Source organism: Coffea arabica, chromosome 11e, assembly GCF_036785885.1.
Source record: "Coffea arabica cultivar ET-39 chromosome 11e, Coffea Arabica ET-39 HiFi, whole genome shotgun sequence".
Classification (NCBI taxonomy): Eukaryota; Viridiplantae; Streptophyta; class Magnoliopsida; order Gentianales; family Rubiaceae; genus Coffea; species Coffea arabica.
The window spans coordinates 60,636,982-60,651,048 of record NC_092331.1 but is presented as its reverse complement, the minus strand read 5'-3'; the positions used below and the strand labels follow the sequence as shown (position 1 = coordinate 60,651,048).

The 14,067-nt window shown below is 38.0% G+C and overlaps 2 protein-coding genes and 1 long non-coding RNA gene across 4 annotated transcripts; 2 read left to right on the top strand and 1 right to left on the bottom strand.

Moving 5' to 3' along the window:
- The first annotated feature begins 2,841 nt into the window (after nt 1–2,841).
- On the top strand, nt 2,842–7,139 carry LOC140021545 (polygalacturonase At1g48100-like). Its single transcript, XM_072072639.1, has 7 exons — nt 2,842–3,295; nt 4,463–4,594; nt 4,993–5,220; nt 5,303–5,347; nt 5,431–5,638; nt 6,176–6,366; nt 6,575–7,139. Exons 1-7 carry the CDS (start codon nt 2,909–2,911, stop codon nt 6,965–6,967), a joined length of 1,584 nt encoding a protein of 527 aa, XP_071928740.1. The 5' UTR covers nt 2,842–2,908; the 3' UTR covers nt 6,968–7,139.
- Nucleotides 4,349–9,693, bottom strand: LOC140021546 (uncharacterized). Its single transcript, XR_011825389.1, has 3 exons — nt 9,491–9,693; nt 8,499–8,663; nt 4,349–7,821 (listed from the first exon to the last, which is right to left on the bottom strand). It is a non-coding gene; the product is annotated as an uncharacterized lncRNA (long non-coding RNA).
- A 285-nt stretch (nt 9,694–9,978) lies between these two features.
- Nucleotides 9,979–13,912, top strand: LOC140021454 (1,4-dihydroxy-2-naphthoyl-CoA synthase, peroxisomal-like). Of its 2 annotated transcripts, none has more exons than XM_072072276.1 (9): nt 9,979–10,399; nt 10,911–11,033; nt 11,605–11,706; nt 11,897–11,935; nt 12,039–12,137; nt 12,598–12,645; nt 12,867–12,962; nt 13,210–13,332; nt 13,587–13,912. In XM_072072276.1, exons 1-9 carry the CDS (start codon nt 10,127–10,129, stop codon nt 13,701–13,703), a joined length of 1,020 nt encoding a protein of 339 aa, XP_071928377.1. In that variant the 5' UTR covers nt 9,979–10,126; the 3' UTR covers nt 13,704–13,912. The 2 variants fall into 2 exon arrangements, with proteins under 2 accessions (XP_071928377.1, XP_071928378.1); XM_072072277.1 differs by having other exon boundaries at nt 10,075–10,399; nt 10,994–11,033.
- The last annotated feature ends 155 nt before the right edge of the window (nt 13,913–14,067 follow it).

Sequence of the window (14,067 nt, the reverse complement as noted above, 5' to 3'; positions counted from 1 at the left end):
AGGGTTTATCTTCAAAGACCACTGAATTAAGATATTCCGTCTGTGGCTTGCGAACAATGGGATGAGATGTTCAGTGGAAGCAGATTAATTGAGCACGAAAGGACCTCCGAATACTAGTTGATTGAACAGAATGACATCACAATTTATTAAAATTGTCAGTGTCACACAATACAAACAGAGAAAAAGAAATGCTACTCCTACCACAGACGTCGAAAACATTTATTGATTAAAAATACAGGACATCAACGACAAGGGCAAGTACTTGATCGTGCACTGGTGGGTTTCCGTTTTCGATCAAGCTGAATCTGAAGCTCAAATGACGTACGTACATTTGCATAATGAAATGGGCACAAGACACTTCCAATATCATGCATTATTGGCTTAAATCACAATCAGCAAAATTTGCTTTCAGACGTGAGGGGCTAAACATAACCTAGCTCAATTAGGAGGTGCTTGATTCCCAATATATATATGTATATATATAGGCCGTAGCCATTCCCCTTTGCTTGTTTAGTTTGAAAGTGGAACGGCCATAATTCAGCCAATGAGTTGATCATTTTTGGAATCTAAATCAAAAGTAAGGAATGATTGGAGAAAAATGTCTTAACGCTTTGATTTCGATTGAATTCCACAGTGCTGTACCTAATATTTAGTACATTAACTTGGATACCCGATTCTGATCCTCATCCTCATAGGTGGAACCATTTACCCAACAACATCCCCTTGAACCTATTTGACATTAAATGCCAAGTAAAAGTATGTTGAGGGTGAAGCTGCTGGAAACTGATGTCGACCCGACATTGGTGAATCTAACATGGCCATCCTTTGCGGTAGATGACTCACTATGTATGGCTGTGGTCTGTTCTGCAGGGGGCGTGAAATGCATTAGTGAGTGAGAGAGATTGATTGAATATCAAGAAAAATGAAGGAGGAGGTCAAAGGACCCAAGGCGATCGCGCTGGGCGATCAATCAGGGCTCGTGCGTGTTTCCCTTTCTCAGCCTCTGAGCAAGATTTTGCAGGGCGTAATAGTGTGGCTGAAGCAAGGAAGGATAAGCCAAGTTTAACTACAGATATCATTTCGCTTACATCAAGTCATATATTTTCGTCAGTTTGTTGAAATTCTTAATTGCATTTGTCAACTGTCGCGCTTTTTTGTTCGGCTAATACGTATGTGTTGTTGAGAATGTTCCTACCGTGTCATTTTGTAGGGCAGTTTCCTGTTTCCACTACTCTGATTCCCTAAATTAAAAGAAGGAGAGGAAAATTGTTAACATAAACACAGTAGAGAATATTAGAGGAATTGCAACATAAAATAAATTATGCTGCTACTAACTACTAACAGCTTGCATTCTTTCTTTACACATTCAAGAAAGCTCCTTGCTCACAAAAAGTTAAAGACATGCACACCTAGCTACATTCCATTATGACTATCATAATTCCCAACTTTTGGTTTTCTCTTTTGCATTTTCGGTTCAGGAAAAATAAAAATGAAGAAGAAAAGAAAAAGATCATTCATTTAGCAAAACTACATTAATCGGTCTCCAGCTCCCAACCACATATTATATTATAGTGGTGCCAATTTCGCCTTTCCGCTATGTATTCAGTAAATTCATCAAGTTCATACGTACGAGCCCCACAACCCTTTCCAACCCAGAAAACATTGCAAGCGAGGAAGAAACGAAAAGGGCATTGGGGAAATGCCAAAAGAACCATCAAGGGAAGAATATGGAAGAAAAGCTAAAAGGGAGGCATTGAAGCTTAGACTTATCAGAAATGAGAGGGGATTTGAGGCTTAGGCCAGCGGGAGGCCAGTGCTGCCGGTTCAGAAGACAAAGTACAAAACTGAAGCCCGTGAACGTTGCATGTGATCATAAAGAGCTGTTATAATCAGTGCCCTTGACAACTTATAGACCCACTCACGTGTTCTTTTGGCTTTTTTAAATGCCATGGAAAAAAAAAAAAGAACAGCATTAACTATATCAATACCAAACGTCGCTGGTAATAACACATTCCATGAAAGAATTGCAGAGAAAGGTACTAATATTAAGACTATAGATGATAACTGTGGAGTGTGTTGGATCCGATAGAAGATTTCACCAAATGCAAAAGCACCCACAAAAGAAAAATATGCACCACACGATATTTTGAGATTGATCACATGATTACAGGTCATGCTTAACCAAATTAAAATGCGAAGATGAACAAAGAAAAATAGCTTCATTACACCAAGCTACCCTTCTTTCTTTTTTCTTTTTTTTTTTTTTAACCAATGCTTAATTTGCCATGGTTTTGAAAAAAATTGGAAGACAAAGGCAATAATGATGATGCTACTTTGAAAACAAGTATATATAGCAACTCAGATGACTTTATTTAAGAACTCAATTTTCAGGACATTAATCAAATGGCTAAAAGTGATATGAGCTACTAAAGCGCTCAGAGTCTAAATATTTGCGCAATTCAGTGCCTCGAATTTTGCAGTTATATAAGCCAATAGTTCTTAGCATTGTTTAGTGGAACAAAATGCCTAAACAGGCAATGAAAAAATTAAGCTGATAGGTTCTGCATGGGACATTGGACGAGACACATTTTAACATTACATTTCCGCATGCCAACAAGGGACCTCCGAGTTAGTTTTAGTTACTATATAAAAGTGAAAACAAATTCACAAAAAGTGGAAATAAAAAATATTACAAATAATGAATGAAAGAGAAAAAGGAGAATTGAGAATATAACATAAATGCCTAGCATTATCAAATAGTGTTTGATCATCTACCTAAGGACTTGGACTTTTATTAACCTATAATCCTCCTTTCTATATAAACCCCTCCGTTGGTTATACTTGGAAGTAGAGAACCCAAACCCCCCTACCCCCTCCTCCACCTTTTCTTCCCCAATATACAGCAACCATGGGCTCTATCAGCTGCAGGCACTTCACATTCTTGCTGATCATTGTTCTTCTTATTTGGTCTTCAAGCATGGAAGGTTGCAATGCAAGAAGAGGCAAGCATTGGAGGCACAGCAGAGGCATTGGAGTTTCTTTGTCCAAGAAGAAAGGAAAAAATCATGGCACTGGTTACCATCATGGCCATGTTAGCAAATCGAAAAAGAAAACTCCATCTCCACAAGCACCACCGGCATTCTCGCCACCCTCTTCAACACCATCACCAAGGCCATCACCTCCCATCCTCGCACCAAGGCCACCACAGAAAGGTTATGGAAATGCACCTTCTACTTCCATCTTCAATGTGTTAAATTTTGGAGCCAAGGGGGATGGAACCACAGATGATACCAAGGTAATTCAAATTATTTTCATGCTTTTAACTTGGACAGCAAAGCTTACCATACCATGCATTGATAATGCGGCCATCACTCGATAAAAAGAACCTGGACCACCACCACCACCACCACTCGTTTCTTTTTCTTTTCCTTCATCACAGGCAGGAATTGACTAACTAAACAAATGAAAGCATTTCAATGCAGTCACCCTATCTATGCTCATAAACTTTCGTACTAAACTCGCTTCATTTCAAGCACAGTGAGCACCATGCATGTCACTTCTAAAGCAACTTTATTTATTTATTTATTTATTTATTTATTTTTTTGCATCAACAATTGTTAGTACACGTGGCTCTGAAGTCTGGTATCAGAGCCAGATTCTAAGGAGAGACCTGGTATCAGAGGGCATATGGTCCGATACAGAGTCACTCTAATTAATTATAGTGAATCCCACAAGTATTTAATGTATGACCAAAGGCTTTAAATGTTGCACATATACAAGTGAAGTTCAAATTCTTCAAAATTCATTAACTTCTGCTAGTCGATCAACAACACATTAAGTACTCTGTCACGATCCAAATGCATCGTCGTTTTCATGTCATGATTTCCAAGTGAGAATATTCATCAAAAAAAAAAAAAAAAAAAAGAAGCATCCTTTCTTTAGGACAATGTAGAATGACAATAATATATTTACAAGACGAGAGAAAAGTAGTGTGACCCATCCATGCCATGGTAGCCAGCCAGCCAGTTCAGAAAGCCCTATCGTAGAGGGTATTATATTATCCCCTTGATTCTGGGGTCAACTTTCATCATAATCAAGTTCGATCGCTAAGGTGAGGACAAAAAGGTAGGTAACTGTGACATATTCTAAGCTGCACAGAATTATATAGTGGCAAAAAGTAACCGTAAAAAGGACGGCCAGACACTTGCAAACAAAATCATGGAGGGACCACGCATGTGATTCTCGTTATGGCAGTTTGCACCAGAGATACTAAGAATAATTGCATGTATGCTGGTATAATCTTGCCTAAATTTTGTATAAAAATTAGAAAAAGAAAGACGAGGAGCCATAGAGAAGGAAGAATTTTTATAGTTAATTCTAACCTGAATCGTGGAGGCTATTAACGAATTGAAACAACAAACACTGATGAGTCTCTCGTGGAATAATAATATTTATATTACAGGCGTTCGAAGCAGCATGGGCAGCCGCTTGTAAAGTTGAGGCATCAACGATTATTGTCCCATCAGATTCTGTATTCCTTGTGGGCCCAATTTCGTTCTCTGGCCCTTATTGTCAGCATGACATTGTATTCCAGGTAAATTCTTCCTGCAAACATCTGCGGAGAAATGAAGAAAATTTTAGTCACTTCTGAACATACTGAAATGTTTTGATTCACAATTGATTCAGCCCCCCCTGATTGCCACCAACACCCAAATGCCCAATGCTCATGATTACAGTAAATTTGATCTGTATGACAATCCGAAGCTTCAATCACCAAGAAACATGATTTCAGAAACTTTAGATGAAAAAACCAATGACATATTTCTGCCTCCAGCATTGCATTATAAAATATTCCACCCCAGGGTGGTCTTGTGTGGTCAATCAGGTTCTCTACCTAGGTTGAAGACTCGCCTCCCCCTTCCTTCCATTAGACATTTCTGTAGCAACTCATATCACAGGTTACCCATAACTAAGCCATCAAATCTTTTGCAGTTAGATGGCACAATAATTGCACCAACAAACACTCGTGCCTGGGGCTCAGGTATTTTACAGTGGCTTCAGTTTACAAAGCTGGTGGGAATTACAATTCAGGGAAGTGGCACAATTGATGGAAGAGGTGCAGTATGGTGGCAAGATTCCCCACTTCAAGATCCTGTAGACAGCGAATCAAAACTAATTGTCCCGTTGAACGGAACAGTAGGAAGAAACCCATCAATTCCTGTAATTATCACTCTTCCTTCTCACTGCTATCTGCATCAGGTCTATTTTGTATCTGATTTTAAGTACAAATTCTTTGCACCAGATCCAGGGCTCTCTAGGTGGAAAAATGCCGAGCATAAAACCAACGGTAAGAGCAACTACAACAATCAGGACTTCAGCCTCGAACTTCCTGACCCTTCAACCTTTACAAATCACACTTTCTTACTGCAGGCACTAAGGTTTTATGGAAGCTTTAATGTGTCCGTCACAGGCATAACAATTCAAAACAGTCCTCAGTGCCACCTCAAGTTTGATAATTGCATTGGAGTTTCAGTGTATAACTTCAGTGTTTCATCTCCTGGAGACAGTCCCAACACAGACGGAATTCACTTACAGAATTCAAGAGATGTGCTTATCCGTAGTACCAACGTTGCTTGCGGTAATGCATAGTCAAGTTTTTTTTCTAACAATTCATTAGATTAACAAACAAAATAGAATCTTTAGTCAATTGATTTAATTGTGTAGATTCAGCATTTGACAATTATCTAAATTAGTTCTGCACCTTATCCAGTAAGACAACTTGTAAATTCCAACCTTTACATTTGCCACCTGGAAGCATATACATCTATTACTTGCACCTAGTTGACCGCCAGTTTTCTGTCCGAGGCACAACAACACTTGTCACAGCCTGAGTGTTAAAAGAGAGATCCTTCACAGGATTTGTTGGTCAGCCCCACAAAGAGAAAATAACATTCCCTTACCACATGTTTTCCTCATTTCTACTCGCTGTCATGTTCACAAAATAGCACTTCTGTTTATGATTCTACTAGTAGATAAGGAAGCTCTAAACCTAAACAAGGGCAACTCTAACAGATAACATGAAATAAAATAGAATTCTTTGCACAGGCCAGTCTTAAGACATAAAACCTTATAACCAAGCCTTAGAAAACTTCTAACAAGAGGATTGTCTTTGCAGGAGATGATTGTGTATCAATACAAACTGGATGCACAAACGTGTACATTCATAACATAAACTGTGGACCAGGACATGGAATCAGTATTGGAGGCCTAGGAAAAGATGAGACCAGAGCTTGTGTTTCGAATATCACAATCCGAGATATCATTATGCATCAGACCATGAATGGTGTCAGAATAAAGACATGGCAGGTATGGCTACCCTCCCAAATTTGTCTGGTTCAGTAGAAAATTCAAAATTCTGGAAAAGAATCTGAGGACAATTGAAGTTGACTTCTGTCCTTTTTGAAATTTTTTTGAATCAACGATGTTTTTTCCACTTCTGATAATAAAGGCAATATTTCTATAAATACCCCTAATCTGATAGAAGATTTATCTAACTTGGATATTACTTGTACAGGGAGGATCAGGTTCAGTGCAAGGAGTTCTGTTTTCAAACATTATAGTGTCCGAGGTCCAACTTCCTATTGTAATTGATCAATTCTACTGTGACAAGACTACATGCAAGAATCAATCATCGGCTGTGGCTCTATCAGGAATCCACTATGAGAACATAAGAGGAACATACACAGTAAAACCAGTGCATTTGGCATGCAGTGACAACGTTCCCTGCACGCAAGTAACTCTAAATGATATTGAACTAAAACCGCTGCAAGAAAGCTACCATATGTATGACCCCTACTGTTGGCAGACATTTGGGGAGCTGTATTCTCCTACTGAACCTCCAATTGAGTGCTTACAGATTGGTAAGCCACCAGGCAACAGGATTCAAGCAGATCATGATTCATGTTAGATATTGTATATTGGTTGCATTTATTTGAGTGGTCGGCCTCTTTCTTCCGACCCTTTCACACCATCAGTAGAAATTAGTCCATATGTTAGAATACATACTATACCGATATTATTAGTATTTACCAGGATATTATGAGCTTCATTGGTTCGATATACAACAATTTAGTAGCTTAGAGTGTGATAGTAAGAAATATTGAAGCTTTGTCTACTATGTTAAATATGTCAGCAGGTCAGTTTGACCTACAGCTTGATAATGTATCTGCTACGCATAGTGCAGTTTTAAATCTATACAAGTGGCTACAGAAAAAAGGAGCAAAAAAGTATAGCACCTGAAATCTTCAGTTCTTAACAACATACAAGGATGCATGGATAACCAACATGTAAAAACCAATAATCATATCCTGCTCAATCAAATTCATTGGAATGGTAAAACATATTTCAAGATCACAGTCATGGAAAGAGTATCCAGCAACTAAAATTAATTAATGGAAACAACTTGGAGAGAAAGTTGCAGGGGGGATGGGGAATGCCTGGAACAAGTATACCTGCAAGGACTCCGGTAGTTACGAGACAATCCAAATAGCAAGCAAAGAGAAAGTAGCAAGACTGTAGACATCAAATATGGCATCCACGTTGCCATTGAAATGCTAATGTTCCATCCCGTCCATATGGGCAGTGCACATTTGACTGCATAATCCCATTGAACCCATCAAGTTGCTTTTACCAGATTCTACTTTGACAGCTCTGCAGCGTCCTTCTTCGAAAGGAGTATGAACCCGTCAATGCCAGTGTTTTTGGCAACTGCTGCAAGAAGATTCCAAAAGATCTACTAGTGCCTTAGAGCTAAGCTGAAAGCTGTTATTATCATTAGAAAACCTTTTAGAATCCTCTTCAAGCATGACAGTGTTGAATAAAAAATGAGTAAATCTTATATACACTGACAGTGTATACACTATCATCGTTAGATTCATGACATGTCTGCAAAAGTTGAATTTCAAATTCAAATTTTGCACAGTTGTCACTGTCAGTGTAGGAAAGATTAATCCATAAAAAAAAGGAGGCAAAAATTTTTAAAGCACCAACATGGATCAGGGATTAACACTTGGATACTGAAAGTCATTAAACTACCTTATCCAGAAAGACATAAATTTTCAATAACCTCCATGTAGATTATGCATACTCTCACTCACAAAAGTATCAGAGAACAACCAGTTTATATGTATTCAAGTATCTCTTCAAGTATTACTCAAATATAAAGCCATCCAATAAATGTAATTAAGTACCCTCAAAAAGTTGAGACATTGGATCCATAGTAGTGCAGTTATAGTTTTCTCAGAAAAAAAAATGTTGTGAGTGATTTTGTTCCCTTGAACAAGTCAAAAAGGAGTTTTATTCCAAGAAAAACATAGCTGTCCCTAAACTTGGAGCAACAATAATAACTCGCAATAGGTTTTAAACAATAAAGATAAAGCAGTAAACAACATTCAAATACTTGTAGAAAGTTTGAGTTGGTTTTTAGCATACAAATATACCTTGATTCAACCTATCATAAGAAATGGAGAAATGTTCACTATGGTGACAGAAGAACCCCGTATAGGCACCCAAATATGCCTTCTAACCCAGTGATCCGTTTGCATCAGATCCTTCGTACACTAAGAGGTGCCCATTACACACCATATAATCCTTTTCCCAGAGACCTGAATGAATGAGTAACTAGTTATGCAAGGAGATGGTGTAACAAGGTCATCCTAAGTTGAGATAGCAAAATAAGTCTAAACTAGAAAGTGTAAATAGTGCTCTCAATTATGCAGAGAAGTGAACAGCCATCTCTATTACATCTGATGACTCCTCTTAAAGGTCCGGGCAGGCCCCGATCAATAACCCATCTTTGTAATCCTCCATGCTAGAATTTGCCCTTCCAAAGTGATTCAAGCACAAGAAATAGAAGACTTTGACATTACAATGTTAATTTTTTCGAATACATGCAAAGTTTTTCTTAATTTATGAACTGGATTCTGCGGGGACCAGACTCTTCCATGAGCTTCAGGGTAGATGCTTGTTAACCTTTTATCAAGAAGCTGTATTGACTACAAATGGAATAACAGTAAGTGGTACATTTTGAAAGTTAAATACATCATTCAAACTTCCTAATCCCACATACCAAAAGTTGAAACTGGCAAATGTATAAAAATATTGCATAAAGAGCCAATTATGGTCTGATTACTATGATAGCAACCTGCTTACAAGCAAAGCTTAACCATTTCCCTAACTCTTACAGGTAATTGCGTTTATACACGTAACAAATGCAGTGAAGATATATTCCAATATAACTTGCAATTCAAATAGATCAATCTCTAAAGAATTCACACGCAGAAAAACTAAAATTTTTAGAAGAACAAGGTATGAAATTCATGAATTTCACTTCAATGAGATCAATTCACTAAATGTGTTAGGCCATTAGCTGCCCACATGTTTTCAAGTTATTATATTCCAGTTTCAGATGTTCACGGAGATAAGAAATTACCAGAAACTGTAGAGAAGCCATTTTCTTCAGAAAACATTCTGCTTTCCAAGGCTTCCATTTGCTTCTCAGGCTTGTGCCATTCTTCCTGTTCTTGGCGACCCGGTAACTGGGGGTCAACTAGAAGACTGGAATTCTTTTCAGTCAAAGTTCGTCACCGTCAGGTTGTTTTTCTCTGCTAGTGCTCCCCTCTGTTTTTTTTTTTTTTTTTTTTTAACTTTTTCTCATTAAATACGTATTTTATGCAATGGCCGACAAATTTGTTTGAAAGATGGGCTCGTGGAAACCCAAGAAACCATTAGACAAATGGGCCTATGGTTGGAAGAGGACCAACCCTCCATAACAGACCCAATACGGGTCAATCTCACGGGCTTTTCAGTTCCCTGAGTTCACATTGCATACCCAACCCGAACCGCAAAATCCCCATCCGTTATCCGATGATCCAATCAAATTCTCCTATCAACTCAGATAACGTTAATGCAAACATGTCTGTCATCGTCAACCTCTTCACCACACAAAACTCTACTCCCGCCTAGTTATCATCAAGTACCATTCCACTTCCTCTTCATTTACACTTTTCATAAAACATCATATTCAAGAAATTAATTGCCTCTGATTTTTTCCAAGCCAGCTGCAAGAATGGCAGGCATGGCTGGGAAGGATGTTGAAACTATGAGAAGAAGAGTGGCCTCTGTAGCTAGCCATCTCATGCCGGCGTCCCATTTCAATCCTAGTCATGATAGTGCAATTGGGTTCTCAGGCTGCAGCTCTTCTATGGACGACAGCTACCACAAAAAGCATGGGGAAGTCCCTACTCATGAGCCAATTTGGAGACTCATTGCTAGTGATGAGTCTGGCAAGGAGTTTACTGACATTATTTATGAAAAAGCTGTTGGAGAAGGCATTGCCAAGGTCTGTTCAAAAAATCATCATCAAGTTGCTGCATTTGTACTATTAACAATTAGGGAAAATAATTCACACGGAATTGCATGCTTTAGTGTTTCAGTTCGTCATACTCCTCAGAAAATTACGTGCTGTTTGTGGAAACATTTTACTAAGAGAGTGGTGTAGAGTTTCAATTATGTTCTTGTTCCAAAGGGAAGAAGGGAAGGAGTTATAGAACCACATTGAACTAAAGAAAATGTTCACCTTTATAGAACCTTAATTTGTGGTAATTCTTTAAATTTTATGGAAGCGAATGCGGGACAAATCCAACCCTCTTTCCGAGATTAGGAAGACAGGCCCTTATCCACTGAACTATATTTCACCTTCGTTTTCTACATAAAAAGGTTCTATTCCTAGTTGAGAGCTAATATTTTGGTTGGTTTCAGGTGCTATTGCTTCTCTTGCCAAATCATTGCATATGTATATCATTTATGCTAAATAGCTGCCTTTGATCTGTTCTTTCAATTGTGAGTTGTAGATAACAATTAACAGGCCAGAGAAAAGAAATGCCTTTGGACCACACGCAATTAAGGAACTTATTCGTGCATTTAATGATGCCAGGGATGATGGATCTGTGGGGGTCATAATTCTCACAGGAAAGGTAACTTTCTTGCAAGCATGTTTGAGATTTCCATAAACTATGTCATAGGTTTCTTAAATAGTTGGAAGTTACATCGTATGAATGTACAAGTTCAAGAAGGTAGCATAGACTGAAATATGGTATTAGAGTATAGTTTATTCATCAATTTGCCAACCTTTTCTTAGTACCTTCTCAGTGCCCGTTGATACATGATCATAGATATGACATACTTAAGAGACAAACTTCATCAACAAATTTATGGTGCAGTCAAATTTTGTGTTGTAAGTAACAAAATTATAGGAGGAAATCCTCTGATAGGTTGGCGGATACTTATCCACATATATTTGAACAGGGTATTACATAATCAACCATGCAAAAAGAGCAGTTGATGATTGCTCATTTTGCAGTCTTTTCTAGAGTTTTTCCCCTGGTAACATAGAAAGTAAATGTTGGGAAAGGGTGAGGAGGGGGATGGGAGGTTCCATTTTAGTAGTTTCAGTTTAATGCAGTGACAGTTAAGTGCCTCCTCTCTTTTTAGGTCTCACAGGCTAACAATTCAAGAGGTTAATAAGTTTTACATACTTTTAAGCAGGGTACCAAGGCATTTTGCAGTGGAGGTGACCAATCAATGAGAAGCAAAGATGGCTATGCTGATAAGGAAAGTTTTGGTCGCCTCAATGTTTTAGATTTGCAGGCAAGTACTAGAATTCAATGAAAATCTACATTTTGATTGCATACAATCGCTTGCTTTTGGTTCTCCCAATCTAATGATGTTAAGCTCAAAACACCAGAAGAGAAATCCTTTATGAGAAACTTGTAGTAATGATATCTTGTATATGGTCACTGCTTTCTATTCATCATAGTTTCTTCCTACTTTTCTGCAGGTGCAAATTCGTCGTCTACCAAAACCAGTAATTGCTATGGTAGGCTTTACTTTGTCAATTGGGCAGCCTTTTTAAAATCAGATTTTACTGTAACATTTCTTTCAATGTTTTTCTATATGTATGATCTTCTCCTTGAAACAAGGTTGCAGGTTATGCCATTGGGGGAGGACATGTGCTGCATATGGTCTGTGATCTAACAATTGCTGCAGAAAATGCTATTTTTGGTCAGACAGGTCCTAAGGTGCTTTATCAATATTGCTGTCTTATGTTGGCATATAAGAGAATTGTATACTGTGCATAAGCTGAAGTAGACTCTAACTTAATTGCTGATTTCTCCCAGCAAGCTCACAAGAATTGTTATATTTAGATATCTGCACGTGGTTGGACAAAACTAGTTTTAAAACCAATAATAGAGTTGAGAGACCAATTGGCAGAATGTTAGACTTATATACGGCTGATTTTTGGCATGCAAAACTGGTTTTTCATAAGATTTGCAAAAGGCAAAATCAAGCATTTCCATGTCTTGTCAATAGGAACTGCAAAGAAGCTAGAAATTCGCATTGCTATATCTGCAGATGTGACCATTTGATGCATATATCTAAATTCTGCTTCTTCAGTTCTCCATTTGTTGCTTAACTTAAGTGTCTATGGCATACGGAAGTACTAGGGTCAGAAACCTGATCGAGTTATGCAAATTGCAGGTGGGAAGCTTTGATGCTGGCTATGGAAGTTCGATAATGTCCAGATTGGTGAGTTTTGGAGCTGGACAATCCTCTTATCATTGCATTGGTTTTCATAAACTTGTGAAAACATAGTAGCCATTAAGCTTCATTTTTGTTAACTCAAACTGGTCAGCTTGTTCAGTTTTTGAAAACTCTGATGGGCATGTTCAATACAAGGATATGTTTTTTGCCCAGATAACATTTGTACTTATCCGTCAATAATTCTGTTTACTCATTTTCTCTGTTAGGTTGGGCCAAAGAAAGCACGGGAAATGTGGTTTCTGACTAGGTTCTACACAGCTTCTGAAGCAGAGAAAATGGGACTCGTAAATACTGTTGTCCCAGTAAGTTGATTGATGGCTAAATATCGCACTCATCCTCTCTTCAGCAACGTGGAAAAAAAATAAAAAGAAAAAGAAGAAATTAGGAATATCTGTAGAATACCATGCCCAATTTCCATTGCTTCTGAACACTATGCATTTTGGTAACAAGTAAACCACTCTTTCCACATAATTATTCATACCTGTTGCATTGTAATGTTGATCTGCACGTTCTCAATTATCTAAAAATTTGACTAATTCTATTCTCCAGCTAGAGAAATTGGAAGAAGAAACAGTTAAGTGGTGTAGAGAGATCCTAAGGAATAGCCCCACCGCAATTCGAGTGCTCAAAGCAGCTCTAAATGCAGTTGATGATGGGCATGCTGGACTTCAGGTATGACTCAAATTTGAATTTTGGTACTACAAGACAAGCTCAGCATCTCGCATGGCCTCAAAACTTTTTGACTGTAATCAGTAAAACTGAGACTGATTCCAGGATGATCTGCATGCTCCTCCATGTCTTCTTTTTCTTCCCATTCTTTGCTGTCATATGCTCGAAATTCCCTTTCACAGGTCTACAGAATAAAGACAGGCCAATGCTTCACTGAATCAATGTTTTCTGATTTACAACTTGTATCTGCGATGCAGGAGCTTGGAGGAAATGCAACCCTGATATTTTACGGAACTGAGGAAGGTAACGAGGGGAAGAATGCCTACTTGCAACACAGACCACCAAATTTTTCAAAATTTCCACGCCTACCTTAGCATCCTTACATGTTTTTTTCCTCTCTTTCTCATTCTTTGTGTTGTACACTTTAATTTAGTCTCATCACAAATTGAAGATTCTTGTTAGGTCCTTGAGCTGAAAATTCTTATATGTTCTTTTGACCTTGTGCTTAACAGAGCACACGGAAGTATGAAAGGGGCTATTCTTGTACGTACTGATTCTAATGTTATCCATGAACTTTGCATCATTCTATTCAATTTTAAGATGATTTTGCCAAATTAACGTTATATCAAGCCAAAGTTTGTGTGTGTGTGTGTGTGTAAATTATTGGCTCCAAGAAAATCACAAGTTATTCTGCAGATTGTGACTGGCTATCAAATTTATAGGACAACAGAAAGATGT